General features: G+C 43.4%; 1 protein-coding gene across 2 annotated transcripts in view; it reads right to left on the bottom strand.

The window, feature by feature from the left end:
- The window catches only part of LOC114434164 (disks large homolog 1-like), an 88,433-nt gene extending 67,195 nt beyond the window's left edge, over positions 1–21,238 (bottom strand). For both annotated transcript variants that reach the window (XM_028403146.1, XM_028403147.1), the window contains exons 1-4: positions 20,924–21,238; positions 19,497–19,667; positions 17,065–17,866; positions 16,867–16,957 (exon numbers count right to left, since the gene is read on the bottom strand). In XM_028403146.1, the coding sequence (XP_028258947.1) occupies positions 16,867–16,957; positions 17,065–17,866; positions 19,497–19,667; positions 20,924–20,942 (1,083 nt within the window). In that variant the 5' untranslated portion in view covers positions 20,943–21,238. The remainder of the gene's footprint in view (positions 1–16,866; positions 16,958–17,064; positions 17,867–19,496; positions 19,668–20,923) is intronic.
- Between the last annotated feature and the right edge of the window lie 266 nt (positions 21,239–21,504).

Below are 21,504 nucleotides of genomic sequence, written 5' to 3'. Positions count from 1 at the left end.
GTGGACCTCTCCAGTAAAAATAGACAGACCTTTGCAGATAGAGGAACAGATTCATCTATTTTGAATGTGTTCAAATGTCTGACCTAGTTAAGGTGGGTTTGATTTATCTTCTCAGGCACTTAAACAGCCTCAGAAATGGACACATTGCTGGCAAGGTAAAACTGAAGCATAGCCTGACTTTAGTTAGACAGCAATAAACACTCAAACAGTATTCTGAAAAGGTTTTCCAGAACTATAAGAAAAGGTTCTACCTAGGTATATATTACAACATTTACTAAATTTCACTTATTAAATAAATAATCAAGCCTCCCTTCTCCCATAAGGAACCAGCTCTCAGAACCGGCTTTTATTCTTCTGGAGGAATTCCCAGTTGAAAAGGCATAAGAGTGAAATAGATTAGCCTTAAGGGCAATTCACAGACGCTCCATTACATACTGTGCATTTGACTATAACCCCCCCCCCACCACACAGGAGCCATAACACTACAGGGCATTTCCCAACAATAAGTTGTGTTAACCGTCCGACTGGGCCAGCTTTTATGCAACATTAGTACAATGAAATCTGTTACACAGTTTTGAACATTGAACTGCTTTCTAAATGCTGAAAAGGTGGCTGCTCACATACATTTTCCTAATTGGATCACCATTACATTTTAGATAAGATAAGATAAGATAAGATGAGATGAGATGAGATGAGATGAGATGAGATAAGATAAGATAAGATAAGATAAGATAAGATAAGATAAGATGAGATAAGATGAGATGAGATGAGATGAGATGAGATGAGATGAGATGAGATGAGATGAGATAAGATAAGATAAGATCAAACTTTATTAATCCCGAAGGAAATTCTTGTGCCAGAGGTATCAAGTTACATTAAATGCAGTTAAGTACAGAGTATAAGAGTATAAGTGTCACTATAATCCAAATCAGAGTACAGTACGCAGTATGAGTCGTTTTAAAAAAAAAACTCATCATAGGAGAAAACTCTATCATCATCAAGAACCTGAGAACCACCCAGTAGGGAACACATTTACATTGCCATATAATTAGGTTACACCACCGACTGTATAATATAAAGAGACAGAGCCATTTTGGCTATTGGTGCAGTGGTTAGCACTGTCACCCGACAGCAAGAAGAGTGCTGGTTTGACTCTGTCTGAGGCTTTCCTGTGTGGCTGCTCCACATTCTCTCCATACCAACATACAAAACGCAGGCATGTTAACTTTACTGGGCACTCTAAATTGGTCGTGTGAGTGTGACTGGTTAGCGATGCAACAGACTGGAAACCTGTTCAGGGTGTACACATGATATTGTCATGGATGAATAACAATGAGGATGAGGGAATTCCACTATCTTGTTTGTTTCTTTTTATAGAACAATTAAATTTTACAAATAGCATACATGTAATTAATGGTGCCATTTGAATGGGATCAAAAACTGATTCTCTCTGCATTTTCCCAATGAACATACAGTATGTTTTGCCTACAGGAAGATGCTGAACATTAACCCCATGAAAAATTATGATCACAGTGAAAAAAAATGTCATGTGTGATGTACACTTCCCCTTTAAAAGTGTGGCATTTCATTAAAGCCATTGCATGTAACAGTTTGCTCTCAGGTTCTAAAAAGTCTACACCATTCATAAAAGACATGTTCTCTCTATTTCTAGTCATAACTGCGCTTAGGGTTAGGGTTAGTTTACACAGAGGTGCAGGACATTATATTGCACTGAAATGTCACAGGAGTAAAGCAAAACTGAAACTACCTGGCGTTCAGAGGGCTAGGAGTTCAGCATTTATTATACAAAGACTGAGCTTTATTCTAAGCCACAGCTGATGGTGCAGGTTAAGTGTTGCTTTAAAAATGCATATGGCAGATAAACAGCTGATGGAAGTCTGCAAACGGATCACAGCATCATCATCGTGACCATCTCTCAATATTGCCTGACTGCCTGACTGATTGCACAGCTTCTTATTACCCTCAGGATACACTGAGTTGTTTCTCTCTCCAGCTATACTTCTACTGTAGAGGACAAAGATCCTGCTCTCACTGTGCACCACACTCATGTTGACTCCCCTCTCTCTCTCTCTCTCTCTCTCTCTCTCTGACTCTCTATAGCTGCGGTCTAGCAGTTGTCTCTCGGCCTCCCTCTATCTCACAGGCTGTCATACTGAGGTGATCTAATAGGACAGAAGTGAAGTCCATACAGTTTATTATGGTCTCACTGCTGAAGTGGACAACTGCACATCCAAGCATGCACACACAGGCCAATGATCCTCCCTCCTTATATACTGTACATCAATTTGTGATAGTGATCCCAGCACTTTCTTCTCCGTGTAAATATCTCTGCATTCAACAATGACAAATATGAAGATTGATAAAAATATGAACGCTGTAATTTTCCACACAGTCTCCCAGATCAGGTCTAGTTTTCACTGTGCTATTTAAACAAGTTGACAGACCCATTTATGAAGCCATTTTTGGGTTAGCTGTGTGTTTAGTGACTATTCAAAGAGCACAGTGCTCAGTGCTGCTAACACTTCCTCCACATCAAAAGGCAGTGCTGCTCCAGCGCTTGGGTAGAACTTTAATATTTCATGTGTTGATTTTCCACTCTACAGTTTCAGAGTACTTTGCAAGATGATGATTGCCACTTTTAGCCCAAGCTCATTCGCTTAGCTTAGGCTATGTTATGTTATTACTCTGCAAACTCCTGCGGGTTTTGGGGGGGTATTAATATAATAATGGGTTAATGATGCCAAAGACCTGTCAGGAGGCTAAAACTCTCACATTTATAATAGAAGGACTGCGGAATTTAAGACGGCTGCAGTTGTTAGAATACGGATTTACTTGGAAAGCAGATGTCAGAAGGAGTTATATTAATCTAACAATTCAGATTCCAGGATGCTTCAGGTAGGACGAGACATTTTTATACATGTAGCAGTGTCCTATGGCCTTTGAGGGTTTACAGACGTTTTAATAAAACTGATAAAACAATATTAAAGGCAGATATATATTTAGGTTCTAGTGTTTAAAAGTTTGATAAATTGCAATTCAACAGAATTTGAACTGCTATTTTTGTTCTCAGTTCATTTTGGCACTTCTAACATTCCTTTGGCTCTGGCTTCTTTGGCTCTAATACCAGGCGCCAATAACTCCTCTGTTCTGGAAAAACACTGCTGAGCCTCAACGTTATCTGACCTTCGTGTTCTTGGAGCAAGAGGGAAGAAAAAGCAGAGAACCGAAGCCAACGGAGCATGAACATCCGAACTCCACGGGCTTCAGTGGGATGACGAGTTCAACGCACACCAGGACTGAGCCACTGAACCAATTCACACATAGAGTATGGGGGTGCAGGAAGAATCTATATAACTTTGATGACATTAGCAGTTGTATTGATTGTATTCAATCATCGATCAATTTAAATATAACAATGACACCTAACAGGGCAGAAACATCACATTAACATCCTCTACGACACTTTGTTACATTAACAGTGGATGTTTGGCCCAACATCTGATCATGTGTTGTGGTTGGAGGGGTGGTTCCTGGTGCTACACCTTGCAGCAGACTCTCATCCACAAGTCTATGAATGTCTATGAAATTTCTGTTTGACTTCCTATCAATGTTAAGGTTAGACATTGAAGAACAGGTTAAGTGAAGGATAACATGGTGTTAAAACACTTGTATTACGTTCCCTTCTAGTGCCACAGTTTTTATCTACCATGAATAAGTTCTGTTTCCAACAATACATTTGACAAACTGTCAGCAGATACCTACAGCTAAACTGCAATTATTAATTATTAAACTCATATTTCCTTGTGTCTTGATTAAAATTCAACAATTTTTGTCCATGACTAATAATTCAAGAATTACTTATCCAACAACACCTATTAAAAATCCTGAGAAACAATAAACTGTAGATTGGAAAAGACAAACATGCAGCTAAAGTCAACTCATCCTTACAAAAAAATCTTTTTAGTCAAGAACACATTCCTCAAACACGATGGTTATGGTTATATTTGTGCTAATGGAACATGCATTGCCCGATGACATCCAATCATAGGACCAGTACAGCAAAACGTCTGCATTAAGAGGTAAGGTAAGGTAGGGTAGGGTAGGGGACGGTGAGGGCACAGGCAGCATGGCAGACCTTAACACAGGAGCCTGGGGTTCATGTCCCCCTGACACCATGAGCTGTTATGTTTTCACCCTTTGGTTAAGTTTCGTTTTCTCTTGCAAAAAACTATTTGTTAAGGCTAGGCTTTAAAAAGCATAGTAAGAGATTAGGTGCAGATGAGGGTCAGACACACTCTTAACATTAAAGTCATTCCCTTCTCGCAATTTTTGGCTATCATCACAACAAGTCCTCGCCTCCATAAACAGCTAGAAAAGCAAAAACTGAAACATCAACCGCTTATGTTTTCCTGGTGAGGACAGGCTGGTAAAGACCTACTCCAGGGTGGATAAATTAAGCTTCAACTACACCTATTTGCTCATATTTAGTTGTACCCAAGGGGAATTAAAAAAAAAAAGTTTTCTCATATTTATTTATTGTCTATGCTTTTGGTTGACATTTATTATTCTTTTGAGGTATGTTATTTGGACACAAATTGATAATTAATCACAAAAATAGTCAGGTAGTCAGAAGTCAGGAAATTAATCATTTTACTGGCAGCCCAAGGCAGACCACTAAGTTCTCATTGCCAATGATAATTTATGTTTAAATAGAAAAAAGAAACATTTATACCATGACATTTATTTTGTCAACAAAACAATATGTAAGGATGTAAATCTAACACTGAGTTATCGGTGCCCAGATATCTCTAAGATTTAAACGGTTGAAATAACTTTCAGCAGAGCAGCAGGTAGAGTTACAGCAGCCGGGCTTACAGTGGTCAAACTGTAGACTTTTAAAATCAGACAGCAGCACACACACCTGATTTTCACGCTCTCTGTTTCTACCTCTGACACACACACACACACACACACACACACACAGCCTTCCCCTCTCTCTCTCCTACTCTCTTGCCCTCTCACTCTCCTGCTGGCACTAACTCTCACCTTAGTTTACCTCAACTGCAAACCCCTTAACAAGCTTAGTCATTACCTCTCTCCGTCCCTCTCTCAGCACATTCTGCCACATTCTCTCCCACTGTCCATCACTTTTCTTCTTCTTTCACGTCTCTCTCTCACTCTGTCACACTTACGAACACAGACACACAAAGCTCTGTACCTACCTTGCATCCAAACATCAAAGATATAGTGTTGTTGGTGCATGCTACTTTGCAGTGGCACAACATGTGGCTAACGTTAGCTAGCTGGTCCCGCGCTGGGGGGGCATCCTAGCCTTCATACACACATTTCACACTCACACACCTCCACACACTCTCACATAAAGACAACGCACGCATGCGCGTGCACACACATGCACATGCATGTGTTCCATCAACCGCGCTCCATCCCGTCCCACAATCCCCCACTATGCCACCCCCCCCCCCCCCTCCGCCTCCCCCCCCCCCCCACTCTCTTCCCTCCGCCTGGCTACGGTCCTCAGCTGTGGCAGGCCACCGTCCTCTCCCTCATGCTCTTCATCGCTCCCATCATCATCATTATCTTCATCAGTGTATTCCTCATAGCTGGTCAGAATGCAGGGAGCAACATGGTCACTGTCTGCCCGTGCGTCAGTGTGTGTATGTGTTAGCACGTGTGTGTGTTGTTGTTATCAGCATGTGTGGGTCAGTCTGTCTGTGCGTGCATGAATGAGTGTGTGTGTGTGGATATAAGTGTGTGTATGTGTCAGTATGGATGCGGTCTCTTCTGTCCTCCTCTGCAGCAGCAGTCCCAATCCTCTATCTCCTCTCTCTCTCTCTCTCTCTCTCTCTTTGAGTGTTTGCCTCTCTGGTTCTATCGCTACTCTTCTCTCTCTCTCCCTCTTGCTTTCTTTCTATCTGTGTCCCTCTCTCCCCTCTCTCCCCTCTCTCCCTCTCCCTGCCTTGCTCACTCTCCCTTGGTTTGCTCCACTGCCTCTCTTGGCCCGCCTCTCCAGAACAAGATCAATGAGAGATAGACAGAAAGAGGAAGAGCACAAGAGGAGGAGGGAGAATTAAAAATGCCTCTCGAGCGTCCACGTATCATCTTTCCTCTTTTCACTTCTCGTACTTTCCTGCTGCAGCAACGCTCTGACTTGTATAGTCATCCATCCGTATACACACAGTGACTGAGGAGGAGGAGGAGCAGGGAGTGAGGGGACAGTATTATACGGGCTAGTGGAGATTGAATTGACCAAATATAACAGTGGTGAGAGAGAGAGGATGATAGAGAGACCTAAAGTGTGAATGGGTATGGCAGAGACAGTGCTGTTACATCACAAGCCATCATTGCCCAAAAACGCACACACTCACACATGCACACACACACACACACACTACTAGGGGTGACTTGTTCAATTGCCATTTGAGCACAGCACTGCTGTGCTGGTGGCAGGACTTTGACACTGAGCCAATTTAAACCACAGGTGACTCTGAGCTGTTGTCAGTGTGATCACACAGTAGAAGAGACGACAAAACATGATCAGAGCTCCCAACAAACCAATAATGGATAATATAAAACACAAAAACAAAAAACTTAATCAGTGTCCTATTAAAATTCAGCTGAAAAATCAGCTGAAATGCCTTAAATTCTTCTTAAAACAATAAAATGAAAAGCTTTACTCTATGTCTGCTGAACCATAAATTGTAATCAAGAAGTCTACTCTCCATAAAACAGAAGTATTAGATTAGTTGTTCCGGGGAAGAATGTATGTATTGATATGTGGCAGTGCAGAAAGGCAGAAAAAGAAAGATGGAGGAATGTAATTTTTCGTGGATCCTGAATGTGCACGTTTAAAGGAGGATTCAACAACATTTTCTATTGTTTTCCAGGAACCTAAAGACGATATATAAAAGAAAGGTTTGCTTCAAAACAAAACGTGCACGGACAATCTCATCTATTTAGATGATGTCATTTGGTATTGCGTCAACAGTTGAGCGAGGTTTCGACTTTTTGCGGGAGGACCCTGCAGGTTTTTGCCCTCACCGCTTCCTGCTGGCAGCACTGCTAGTCTCCACATGGGCCAAATTAAAATGTGTTTTTTTTTGGTCGGTCTGAACATGACCTCAGGTGCAGGTTACTGGCAGGACATGTTTTCTGTGCTTTTATGTGCCAAATTTCACTTTGTGCACAAAACCATCGGCTTCAGCAGGCAGTAAGTTTGTGATCCAGCAACGAACTATAATAACTCATCCACAGAGTGCAAAAACGTTCCTCTTGGTGAGTTCGGTGAAAGCAGAGGATGCTTATGGGAGACAGAGGGCAGAGGAAGTCAAACAAGTCAACGCGCTCATTTCATCCGTGGATCTATGCTGATGGCCGAGCCATCTGGACTATCACATGCACACAGATCCAAACACACACACACACACACACACACAGTAGCCTCTTGGTGGATGCCTTTGCCTTCTCACCTCGCCTTGAAAACAAACAACGCAGCGTGAGACAGAAGAAGATGGAGGGAGAGAAACAATGTGGAAGACAACAAAGGGTGACTTCAAGGTCACCAGAGAAGATATTACAAGACGGGAAAGTATAGGCAAAACATGCTGATGCCATCTGAAGTCATTGCATACGTTTACTGATAATCAATGCACTCGTGCCTCGCTAATGAGAATTTATTTTTAGTTTTTTTGTGTGTGTACACAGATGAACAGATCCTGAAGCCTGAAGGAGCCAATTAAGTTCAGAAGTTGATGCAGGTAGACAAGTCATATAAATAATACAATGACATGAAAGGTTATTCCGAGAACAGCTGGACTCCTACACAGAACACACATGTGACAGACACATGTGATGTGATGGTAAATGACTGTTCTTTATTTGGACAGAATATAAAATGGTAGAATAGATTCTAGTGACTTCAACTGGTACCAGTTTCTTCAAAAGAAGCACAGTGATAGTGTTCAGATTCGGAACAGCAAAAACGTTCCCACAAACAAACAAGTCATGAATAAAATTATTCGGGCCTCTCCTATATGTTTGGACTTCCTGCAGAAAACTCAAGATTGGATTCGTCCAGAAAAAATAGGAGTTTACCTTTTTGAGATAAGCTAGTGGCACTGAGACCGGCTACAGTGAGTCAGTCTGTGTTTGGCAAGCAGCAGATGGAGATCCTGCTGACGTGTGAGCGTGCACACACATACGTTCATATATCTGGGATAGCCACAGGCCTTTTGGATCATATGGCTCACAAGACAATAGGAGTGTAAACATAGCACTGGGTGCCATCACAAACCTAGATAGTAAAATACAGAAACAAACATAATACAAGAAGAAGGGAAGGAAGGAAGGAAGGAATACATGACAAATGGGTAGAGAGAGAGAGAGACAGAGAGCGAGGATGCTACCTCATGAGCCTAGCAGGCATGCACTACATGTTAACATTAGTAGGTCAGCCAGCACAGAAATAACTACACTGTGTGTATGTGTGTGTTTGTGTTTGTGTGTGTGGTAACCTCATACACTCCTGGCCAGCCAATCACTGTGGGTTCTCCTTTCTGCACTCCACTAACCAATTAAAAAAGACTCCATACATCAGCATTTCAAACATGGTCATGTGATCAGCTTTTACCAGCTGTGTGTTTAGTTTCCACATGAGTGAATGTTTCTCTTTATGGCTCATCCTCTCTCTCTCTCACTCTCTGTCAAACCCTATGTGAGGACACACAGCCACGCCTCTTAGACTGTGCAGATATTAGTGGGCTGTTAATGTTGTTATTGAACACTGTATTTTAATTAATATCATGTCAATTGTCATTTAAAAAGAAGGCTTCAAGTCTGAAGAAAACCAGTTTGTGAGGCCGTCCCGGCATCACTGTGCTGGGTTTGTCATATACTGCCACTATGTGGCAAAATACAGACATAGCAACAAAGATATAGCATTGATTGAAATTTTCACACTGACAGAAAATCTGTCATGTTTAACTTACATTACACTAGACCATCCTGTATTGCTTTGCACAGCAACTTTACAGTGACTAATGAAAATAATCGAGAAAGGACTCAGACCATCGGAGTCATTCAACCACATGTTACAGAACTGACATTTACTGACAGCTGAAGGACCTGCATAGGGATCAGAGTATTTGTAAAAAGTGACTCTGTCACCAATCATCAGGTAAAAACACCATGTCAGGGATCATTTATACAGCCTAAGGAGCCACATCAATTAGTTTCCTTAAAATAAAGAAGTACCATCGAAATGACTTCTCACCATGAGAGGAAACAAGAAACTATGAAATAAAACACGCACATAAAGAAACCAATAGAAAAACACACCGTCTGAACTGCACCTCAGAGGGATTCATACAGAATAATGAGCTCAAAGCACACATAGCTTTGAGAGGGTGCTGATTCTCCACAAACACGTCCTCAAACCCATCTAATGGAGGCACTTAAAACACCTGTGTCAGGCAGATAATCTTAAATTTGGATTTTAAAAAATCAACTGAATTTAAAGCAACTGGAGACAACTGGAACAAAGAGAAAGTAATGGTTTGCACTTGCCCCTAAATATAATGCATATCAGCTGTTAACTGTATCAGTACTGTGTGCTCACTATATGCAAGGTCATGGTGCAGGGGACCACTGTAAAATTAAAAAGAACATTTTCAGACACTACACACTTATTTTTTTACAGTGTCATTAGTCAAGAATCCATGCTGTCATACAGTTAAAATATTATACATTAATGATGCATTTTGGGATACCTTGAATGCAGTATATGGGGTTAATGATTGATGTAAGACAGCACTGCGAAACACATTATATAGGGGTGATTTTAGACACAGGCTGAGAGTGAGTTTGTGAGGCCAACAACACAACATCCCCCATTCATCACTGCTGGCAGCGACACACACACACACACAGAGGCGGGCAGCATTTTTAACCCCTAATATGTATGAACCTGGCCAAGTTCTGCTCTCTGGACTACAGTTGACAGTCTGACAGTCTGACATAAGACCATAAATCCATTTGCTGCTCCTGAGAAATCAATAGAATGACTACACGGGACTGAAGGGAACTCTGCTTCCTGCCTTGTTGTATTCTGGTGTGTGTCTGTGGTTGTTATCTTTGTATGAGTGTGTGTGAGTGGAGAGATTAGGCATCTGCTAAATGGGATTAGCTGCTCTGGCTGTACCCATGCGTGACATGGGCTAAACAATTCATATTAGATTGCTAGCCTGTTAGCATGACCAGGACAATAGAATGCAACAGTACCAGGACAGGAAATAAGTTCTGGGTCTAAGCCCCTGTGCCTTTGTGTAAGACAACTACGTTCGGTCACACTAATGCTTCTGCTACACTTGTTTGTAAGGTTTTTTGATGGGTGGCGGGGGTGGATTTTTTTTTTTTTTTTAGAACAGACTACCCAGTCCTTTCCACCATGGATGACCTTGATAACCGAAAGAATTAGGCCGAATGCGGCTAAGGTCGGAAGTCAGAGCTTGTGAATCTGGCTTGGCTTCAGAGATAGACTTGGATGGATTTGGGATGAGAACAGGTGTACTTTGGACCAAATTCAGAGATTAAACTTGATTGTATAAACATAGAAACTCTCCACATTGGAGCAAAAAGGAGGAGAGAGTTCCTCAGTTTATATGCTGGTCTGTGGTCTGTTCGAAACAGTTGGACAGCATGGTTGGGATTGTACCATTAGCAAGAGGCTATCATGTAAACCATAACCTCTGGCCCCGTTATAATTCCTCTTAATTACTCAGCTCCTCTCGGTTGTCAGCCAGCCTTTGTGCTTCCTAGCACCTCTGATACAGTTCTGTGGAAATAGCTCAGAGATAACAAGTGGGTGCCAACCTGCACTTTGCCAAAGACAAGATTGATAAAGGCAAAATACTGTGAAAAAACGACGAGGAAAATGCAAAAACAGGAATTTAAAAAAAAGCTACACAAAAAACCACAAACCTACACAAATCCACCCATTCTTTAGATTTTGCATAAACTACAAGATAAAACAACTTTTCTGAAGCTTATTTGTCACTACAGATGATTCAAAAAGTATTTTATAGCACAATTACAAAGAGAACGAGCAGGTAAGGCAGGATCATTTGGACAAAAATACCTTACATTGACTGGGGATGCAGGGTCGCAGTCGTCCATTATTACGTGTAGCCCTCGTGTCGGCCCAGCAGGTGTCAGCTTCACTACAGGCAGGACAACCCGAAGACCTGCAGACTAAGTCCAACTTTACACACGGAGCCAGGAGCTAAACCTTACACCTTTTCCTTCAAGGGTCTCATAAAGTGCAGCTGCAGTCCTGCATCACTGTGTTAGTCCTACAACAGCATGGCAGGCATGTCCCTGGGCTCCTTCGTCCTGTAGCTGCTTGGGAAGTTCTCTCCCTCTTCTCTTCTCTTCTCATGCCTCCTCCGTTGATTAATTTGTCAGCCGTGACCCCTCGTCAGAATGACATCACTATGCCAGCTGGACAGTGGCACAGATGGATGGATCAGTGGAATGATGCAGCACGGAAGTTTCTGGCAAAACTGGGGAAAATTCACCCACAAAAGATAGGTAGAACTCCCGTGCTAATGCAGTTACAGATTGGCTTTCCCCTTTGTCGTTGTGTGTGTGTCTCTCTCTCTCTCTCTCGTTTTTTTCCTCCTCTTTGTCTTTGTCCATCCTAAAATAGCTCCACCTCTGTAAAGTCTATTAGCAGCCTAAGGTAAGCCTCTTAGGAGAGACTCTTGCTCTCTTGGTGCACAGGAGGCCTGCGACACTCAGTAAGACCAAACAACAATCGCACACCGATAAAACCAGGGTGGGATTTAAGACTGGATATCAGAGCGGAAAAGAGGATTGGAGACAATTGATAGGAAATACACAGGCTGTCTCTATAAGCACAGATACCACTGGAAATAGTACACCGATTGAGTTTTTGATTCTACTAACCCTAAAATGTGTCTGACTACTTCCCTTCATCACTGCCCCCCATTACAGACCAAAACAATGTACACCCACTGAACTGAACTCTTACTGAACTCTTAGACATTTACAACTTTGTATTTGTTGCTGTTAGACAATGAAAAGACACATTGTCCAGCAGCGTTTCTTTAGCTCAGGGAACACCTTGCGTTTTGTAATCCATTACCGTAATGAGATAGACGGGATTAACCAGATGAATGTGAGATGGAATCCCTGCTGTTTGTATATCTGCCCAAGCCCTGCAGACTTACTGTGTGAAAGGGCCTGCGCACCTTGCATCACTCACCAGATTCTCCTGACACAAGTGGCCACGCAGCCTCTATATCAGGGGTCTCAAAGTCAACTTACCCGGGGGGCCGCTGGGGGTAGAGTTTGGGTGAGGCTGGGCCGCATTAAGGCCGCATTAAAAAAAAGGGTTTCAAATATTCCAAAAAAGTACAACTGGTCCTATCGTCTCAATCTTTATTAATAACAGGTCAGAATAGGGATGCAAATTATTGATTAATTCAATAATCATTAGTTGAATGACCTTATCGATCGAATTGATAAGAGGTGATTTTCCTGGGCCTGAATTTCCCTCAGTTTCACTAAGACTAAAAGCTAAACATTGTTTACTAAATAAACTGTGTTTTGCTGTGATTTGCTGTACCTTTGGAGATACAGTACAGACAATGACATTCATGTAGGCTAGTATAACAAAATCTATTGTGAATAGAAATTAAATAAAACATGTCAAGCTGCTTTAACATGAAGATAAGTTGTTCACTGGCTCCTCACACAGACACATGTCAGGAGTCAGGCGTGTGTGCAGCTTGTTTACAGTGAGGGCAGCTACTGAGAACATGTGTTCCATTCAACTAGCATCCTGATTAAAAAGAAAGAAAGAAACTCCAAGTACTTCATGTGACCTGCGTATTCACAGCGAGCACAAATGGAAATGCTGATTAACACGCGGCAGTCTCCGACTTTGATCCATTCTGGGACTATATTCTGATGGAGCACTGCTACATGAGCACAGAGATCACGCAGCACCTGAAGACACACACCGTCAACATACCAGCATGGCTAGGCTGCTGAGAACTGTCCAACAGACAGCGCGTCGCTTGACACAGTTTTCAATGCGCGCTCTCATTCCTCTGGTGCAGTACGCTCACATGTGTGTGCGCACGCCTGTGTGTGTGTGTCGGGGGGCGGAACTCCTCTGCAGCGGAGAAATGCGCGAGCATGCAGAGACAGAAACGACACGCCGAGTAGAACTGAGGCTGCCACTCCTCAAAAAAAATTCAAACTAAATATCAGAGAAATACTGACGGGCAATCAATAATAAAAATAAAATGCACAGGACAAGCCTCAGTAAATAAGTGCGTGTGAGAAAAATGTGCGGGCCGCACTAACACTAAACTTTGATGTCAAGTGGGGGGCCACAAAATATTTGAGACCCCTGCTCTATATGAAAGCAGCAGACCCTCTTTTTTTTTGGAAACTCTGGGTTAAAGTGACAGCTTTGCAAAAACAATTCATACCACTGAAGTTTTAATTCCTCATTAACAATCTAACAAACAACATGCTGGACAGAATTCCTTGCACCTTGACACATGGTCAACATGTCTCTCCTCTTTTGAGTTTTGAGGAAAAAAAAACACAGCAAATCACTAGGTTAGACTAGACCAAGACCTGTCCTCATCCTGTCAGCTAGCTAGAGTCGGCCATGTCTTCAAGCATTTCCAGAGATCTAAGGTAGAAGAGTTGGACCGGAAGGTTTGCAAGTGCTTTGCACAGTTAGCATGCAGACATGCAACATTAGCTTTTTACCACTTGGGTATTTAGGCTTCGGAAATAATTTAAATGGTGTCATTTGTAAAGATTTCTTTTTAAAAAAACATTGATTTTATTGTCAACGTAACCAAAAATACAAAATCCAACAACCACAAATTGGCAAGATGTGTGATAATTAAGCTTAACTTAAAGAAAGATTTTCATATCAAGGCAATTCTTGTAAAATAAAAAAAAACATATGCAACTTTCTAAACTCATCTTTCCCATCTTTTGCCTTTACAAGAAGTCAGGAGAGATGTAGTTTAAATTCATCTGTTCTAAGTACACCATGTTCTCTGCTGCTTGTAACAGTAAATCAAAGCAGATGGTTTCATTCTGGGATGTGAAGCAGAAGCCAGCGTTCACTGGTTCCACTGCTTTTAAATGGGCCATGCATTTCAGAACATACAGTATGTGCATAATGTATGTGTGTTTAATTTTGCCAGCCTAGTTTTCTCTCCTGTCACGAGACCAGTCAGTCAGTCAGTCAGTCAGTCAGTCACGTCAATCAGTCAACCAGCACATCAGTCTTCTACCTACACAGGCAGCCAGTCAGTCCTTTTAAACATGTGTCCTATCAACCCAGTTTCCTCTCTGGGTGCCACACGTTGTCAGACCAACAGCTGAGCAACAGCTCGGCATTCCCATTAGAGTTGCATCACTGGAGCGCAGCCTGCTCCTCTAAGATATCACCTTATAGCCTGCTCATTCATAAACCGCAGCAAGCCATCTGTGGAATAAGCAACATGTCCCCAATTTGATGCGGCTAATTGTGAGCAGGTGCACTTAGTTTCCCATCATTTACTCAGATAATCAGAAGATACTGTGGGATTCCCACAAACCAGACCACAGTCTCACATTTTGTGCTAAAAAGAAAAAAATCATGCGATCTTGACAGTTTACATTTAAACCCATCATATGGATACACACAACACAGTTTACACTATCACACCATGCCCTCTCCTGTCCTGATATGTTTCGTGTTCCCTGCCACTCTGATCTCATGTGTTCAGTTCCCGTGGCTCACCTTAGTAGTGAGGATACAGATGCAGTCCATCCTCACAGGTCCAACCAGCAAACTTTCACTAAACCATCTCCCAGGTGCAACTTTCCCGTTCCGCCACTCAGCAGCTTGTTGCTGTTGGTGGCATCCTTCTGCTGTCGGTCTGTCTCTCCTTTTCTTTCATCCCTCAATCTCTCTCTCACTCTCTCTCTCTCTCTCCTCCCTTTCTCATGTCATCTCCACCTGTCTTTTCATCAGAGCAGCACCGAAGAGGACTTCTCTGCTAAAATAGAGGCCGGCTCGGAAACATGGCAGCCGTCCCGGTGCACCTCCGCCCGCCTTGTTTTCCAGCTGCTGTCTTCGTTTTATGGCAGCTGGTAGCCACATTTTGACCTCGAAGAGTGCATGGCTCAGAAATATATGTCGGCGCATACACATAGAAAAAAAAACATGCCGAACGTCTAGAGACAGGCACAGAAACGCATACACATGGATGCACAGGCGAACGCTCACACAGGCAGACATGTATACACAGCACACACAAATTCATACACACACACTACTCTCTGCTGTTTTATCAGGTCAGGTCTCTGTTTGGCAGGAGTAGGGGGTTAGACTGAGTGAACAGTAGCAGCCGTATAAGCAATGGATGCTCTACTTTCAAGTCTGACTGTGGGTATTGGTAAAGAGAGAGCTCCATATGCAGCCTGCAGCTTCACACAGACGCACTCAGGCTTTCTCTACAGATGATGGTCAATTTAAATGTCAATACTGTAACAGACCTGTGGAGCAAAGAGAGAGAGAGAGAGAGAGCGAGCATGTACACAACGTCCTACTCTACTCCTGAATCTGTCCGGTCCCTGGACATGCACTCTTTGTCAGTTCTCTCCTGATGCTCTCAGAAAGTTGTCCACTTGCTAATAAGCCTCACTTGTAAAACAAGGACTTTCTGTGCCTGTGTGGGGGTCTGTGTCTCTTCTTATGATCCACAGTACTTTACAATAAGTGTCATGCTCCTGGAGCTGTGTCGTCATAGAGCCGTCATGTTAAACCTTATGTATATACAAAAGATGTTCAGTTTGTTGCTGTTTGAGATTCTGGAGCATTAGACAGCAGCAACATCCACATAAATGTCTCCAAAGTAAAAGGGTGTGTGGCATGCATTACGCATATGTATGGCACAAATAATTAATTCTCTCCTTCATGAAGGCAGGATTGTTTAGAGCCTGTGAATGACAGGTGGAGGCTCACCCACCTCAACAACACTACGCCACCACTACACTGCGATACAACCAAAACTACCACACTGAGCTGCACAGTAGTCATAATAAACAAAGAACATGAACAACTGAATGGTCACAGAACCATTTCAAAATTCCCATTTTTACCAGATTATCAATAAATACTGATATTGGATACAATAGGCTGTCAAATATTACTGATGTATAGGAACACCTGAATACCCTCAAATTGTTTAATGTCAACTCCAAGACGAGCAGTATATAACCTGGAGGAAAAATGTTTCCTGCTTGATGCACAGAGAGCAGAGCAAAGAGGAACATCCAGTATAAAAAATACTTCCAATACCAGTACATACTATCAGAAGCACATAAACCCATCAATGTGCACAGTCAATGTAACTCCTTATATAACCTTAATAAAACCAGATGTAAGCACATTCTGCTGACCCTACTGAACAATAAAATGTTAGTGAACTGAATCGATTCCCTTTGTCATATTATGTAATGCAATGTAAGCCAAGTTTCAAACAGCCTGCCTGTATAAAGAACCTATCCATCCAAATCTGCCTGCTGCAGCCACCAGCAGCCTCTCAGTGTAGCGCTGGAGTTTTAAGACAAGTCAACACATCCTCACTTGTCTTTCTTTTCCAGCAGCCATACTGCTCTAACCCAGCTTCAGAGAACAGAGGAAGCAATCTGTTTCTCACTCTGCAGAGAGGATTCCTGCAGGTTTCCTCAGGCACCAACATAAAACAATAAGAGATGTCTTACCTTGTTGGGGGTCAGTGGGCTTGTAGGTGGCCTGGAGTGGGCTGGACTGTGGCTCGGGGCGGTCGCTTTTACTGGCCCAGGGCTGGTTGGACTGAGAACAGAGATCAGAGGGTGTCTGCTCTATATATACCTGAATTCTCCAAAATACATATTTATATTATTTTCTCTGTTTTATTCAGAGTCAGTTTCCGGACATACCTCAGATGAGGTCCTTTGTTTAGCTGCCCAGGAGGACTTGTGGGGCTGCGGCTGCTGAAGGAAAAGTTTCCATTGTTGTGGCTCGGTGGACTCTGGGTGGGGGTGATGTTGCCCGCTCCTGGATCCTTGCTGGTTGCTGAGACTGTGGTAGTGTCTGTGCTTCGGCTGAGGCCTGGGCTGGTGCTCGGAGTTGTCCTGGTTGGGCTAAGTTTGCCCAGAGCAGCTGAAGACGCAAAGCCCTGGATGGTGCTGGAGACGAGGGCTGAGACAGTCGGGCTGAGGTCAGGAGAGGCAGAGGGGCTTTGAGGACTGCTGGAGCTTTCTGCACAAATACCAGAGCTTGTAGCAAAAACAAGGGGGGTTCCATTCTGTGCTGTTTTTAGGGAGCCGGGAGGAGTTCCTGAGGTGTTTGCTGTGACTGCGTTGGAAGGAGAGGAGGGTTTTGAAATCTCTACTGCTGATGAATTGGGGGTTTGGACAGGAGGAAGAGGAGCACGGTACTTGACTTTGGCTGGCTGTGACTGAGGCGTAGTGGACTGTGTTGAAAGAGGCTTTGCTGTAGAAGCTCCTGATGGGACGGGAGGAGCAGGGTATTTGATTGATCTGGGTTTGGGGGTCAGCGGTTTGGGTTGGGATGGACTTGCAGGTGTTTGGACATTAGGGGAAATAGATAAAGGCTGTGGCTGGGCTGGGGGTTCTGCTGGCGGGTCGATGGAGCCAGGGAGCTTCTCGGGACCATCTGTCTGGTCTACAGAACACTTGCTGTCAGCAACAATGGTCAACTCATAGTACTCCTGGATATCTAGAGAGAAGAACAGAAGTCAGATTTAGTGGGCACATAAACAAAAGTCCAACAAATTTTTTCCAAAAGACAGAGGAGCCGAGCTGGCAGAAGAATTGAGCAAGAATTAAAGTAATAATCAAAACGTAAACAAACATTTTTTGGCTTTACTACATTTGTTTTTTTTTCTTATGTGTGAAGTGTCTGAGCTGTGATCTACGCTGCTCCATGGGGCTTTTGAATTGCCCCTTGGGGATGAATAAAGTGTATTGAATCGAACTGTCCTTTTGGCTGTGTCTCCCACTGCTGGTTGTCATTTTACAAACTAAACAATCGATCAGTATAGCAGCCCATAAAAATAACAAGAGGCAGACTCATCTACTGTGACAACAATCACAGAGTTCAGCTGCTCAACACACACACACACACACACACACACACACAGGAACTGCTCAGGAAAAGTCTCTATTCTGAGTAAATCAAATAAAACATAGCCAATACACTGAGGCCCCCTGGTGGTAGCATGATGATACTGCCACTACAGTTACACAGTGCACTCCTGATGTACCCTGCCTCTTTCTCTGACATTTCCCCTTTTAAAAACTGGAACACTGACTCAGAGTGTAACAGTGTGACTGTTGGGATCAGAGGTTTCACTTCCTCATCTCTGTACACACCATATCACACACACACACACATGGCTGACAACTCAGGCAAGAGTTAAGATCATAAAAGACAATAAACAATAAGAGAAAAAGTTATTTGCATGGAAATGTGTAGAGAAAGGAGCACACGTTCAATGAACGAATAAATAAATAACAGAAATCCACTGTGGACACAGTCAAACACATTAAATGATATGCAACTAGTTTAATCAAAGACAACAGCTCCACTGTTTTATGATACAACTTTTACCACATCACAGGCAGCTCGGTTAAAGGTCAAAGTCACATTCAAACAGGAACTAGGTCTGATGATTAGTACACACATCGACAACACAGAGGAAGGCGTGTTTCTCTCAGAACTAAAGGTGTGTGTGTGTGTGTGTGTGTGTGTGTGTGGGGCGGCACAACGCAGGCACTGAGAACCAGTTTGTCGTCATTCACAGAACCACATGTGCCATTCAAAAACTAGAATCCTTCTAGTTAGACTATGTGAGGCATTTAAACATTGCTGCACATTTGCAAGATATCCACAAAGAGCTCTGTGTGCTCATGTCACACCTACGTCTCTGTGCACAGATCTCCATTTTTCTGGTTTACTAAGTCATGTGAGAGTCGAGCTCAAACATCCTGTAGCCGCTCTCGTTCTCTCATTATCAGCCCAGCCTTTTTTTTAAGCCTGCCGACTGGCACAAACAGCCAACTCCCTGCCTCCAAGTGTTCACATCACTCCACAACTGACAGAGAAATCAAAGTCAAACAAGCCTGGAAGCACATATAATGTAAACCTACATTCATTTCATAAAAAAGTCAGTCAATGCCGAGTCAAATATCTTGATCTACAGGGAGATAGGTTTGGCCTCAGGGCTGGAAAATATGCACCAGCTCTTTGATGCCATAAAGTGCATTTACACAAGCTGTTTTAAATGTCCTACTCATCACAGCATGTTCATCAGTTGCTTACAGCTGACCAACACTGACGTCCTTACCCAGAAGAGCACTGAAGAGCTGGCTTTGGAAGACGTTGATGACTCGGTCCAGAGACTGCTGCAGCTGGCGGTCTTCCTCCGCAGGGCTCTGCTTGGTTCGGTTCTGGTTCTGCTGCCTCTGGTCCAGTTTGACTTTGTATTGCTGGAGCAGCTCCAAGGCTCGCTGAGCATCTAAAGACAGCAGACAATAAAAAAAATATATAATGCACCCACAGAAGTCTCCAGACACACTTAAGTAGATCAGGGAGCTTATGCACTGTGAGCTTTTGACATCATTGGTGGATTAATATGGTTAAAAACAGAGTCAGACCTCACACACACAGTCCTCACAAGGGTGGAGTTAATTAGGCCCCGTTCACACTGGAGAAAGTCATTCCAGCTAGAGTAGGATTGAGCCCAGACAGCCTTTAAGCTGGATGCTTTCAGACCTATTTTCAAATCTGGCTAGCACACAGTTGTGTCCGCACTCAATCTGGCTTCATCCAGCGTGTTTGCTGTCCTCCAAACCACTAGGTGGCGCCTCGTAATATGGCTAATAATGTGGCTAGCCGGATTCGCTAGCCACATTTGCGTTCACACCTGAGCCGCATTTGAGCCAAGCTGGCTAGATCCACCTCTCGAGGGTGGATCTAGCCGGCTTGAAATCAAACTGGATTCAGCCGGATTGGAGGTGTTCTCACTCGGAAAAAACACATCTGGATTGATCTGGATGCGGCCAAATCCTGCTTAAGCCACATTTTTTTCCCCAGTGTGAACGGGGCCTTTAAAAAGACAGGCTGACAGCACCTGCTGTAGATTCCAAGCATGTGGACACACACAGGCCTTAGAAGCTGCAAATCTCAACTGACAACAACAACAACAACAACAATAATAATAATAAATTGCACATTTAACAGCAGCCAGTCAATTATTATAACTGACCAGGGAATATGATACTTTAACAGTTCAGTTTACTGCCGGGTCGCCAGGCGTCATGCAGCAGAGTTTATGGAGCGAACATTCCGGCCTGTGAACAGCTGATTACACTGACAGCACCGACTGAACCTCCGCGTCCAACACTACACACGCTGCGTGGAAGCAGCCGCACTGACAATTCACACAACCGCGCATGTTATGGAGAACTTACCGTAATAAAATCATGCGCAGCAAGCTTTTTATAATCATTCCAAAACAGCCAAAGTGCAGCTTCACGACCAGCAGGTCTGCTGAATACGTTATTATCTAAACGTTTTATGAACTATTTCACCCTAAAGTTCAGGTTTTATAAACGTGCTGTAAGAGGAGCGCGCTTCGCTCAGCGTCGCTGTGAAGTGGATTAAACTGATATTTTTCATCTTATCTTTCTTCACAAAACCAACTAATGAAGCTACAAATGATACAAAAGTGTGAAACAAATGCATAAATGTGATTTAAAGTGTTTTATTTACCTTTTTGTCGCACAGGCATGGTGGCACCCTCCGGTCTGCGGCAGCGCGCTACAGATGTGTGCGTCTGTCTGTCCCGCGACAGCCTGCCTCCAACCCGGGACAGCCTGCCTCCAACCCGGGACAGCGAGCTGCCAGCAACACAGCACACAGCGTGTCCTCCTGTCCTCAGACTGTCACGCAGAAACTTTCTAAATGTCCACAGACGCCTCGTGGATGTCTCCCTCCTCTGCTCTTTCACTTTGAGTCTCCCTCTGTTCCTCTTCGGTTAAACTTGTTCTTCATTCAGGTGACTCAAAACTCTGCTCGACCGGTTAGGCAGTCAGTCCTGCGGGATGAACACACACACACACACACACACACACACACACACACACACACACACACAGAGAGAGAGAGAGAGAGAGAGAGAGAGAGACAGGGCGCTCCACACCGCTCCTGGGAGGCTCTCCATAAGAAGCTTGTGTCTTGTATTATTGTCATGTTAAACAGCCATATTGTGCGCAGTGGATGAAAGCCGGCTCTATTCCGGGCTGTGTGCTGGATCCTAATCCTGACTCTGGGTTTGCAGATACTCATCTAAG

This window comes from Parambassis ranga, chromosome 4 (assembly GCF_900634625.1).
Source record: "Parambassis ranga chromosome 4, fParRan2.1, whole genome shotgun sequence".
Classification (NCBI taxonomy): Eukaryota; Metazoa; Chordata; class Actinopteri; family Ambassidae; genus Parambassis; species Parambassis ranga.
Note: the sequence above shows the minus strand (reverse complement) of the source record. Positions and strands in the feature narration are given on the sequence as shown.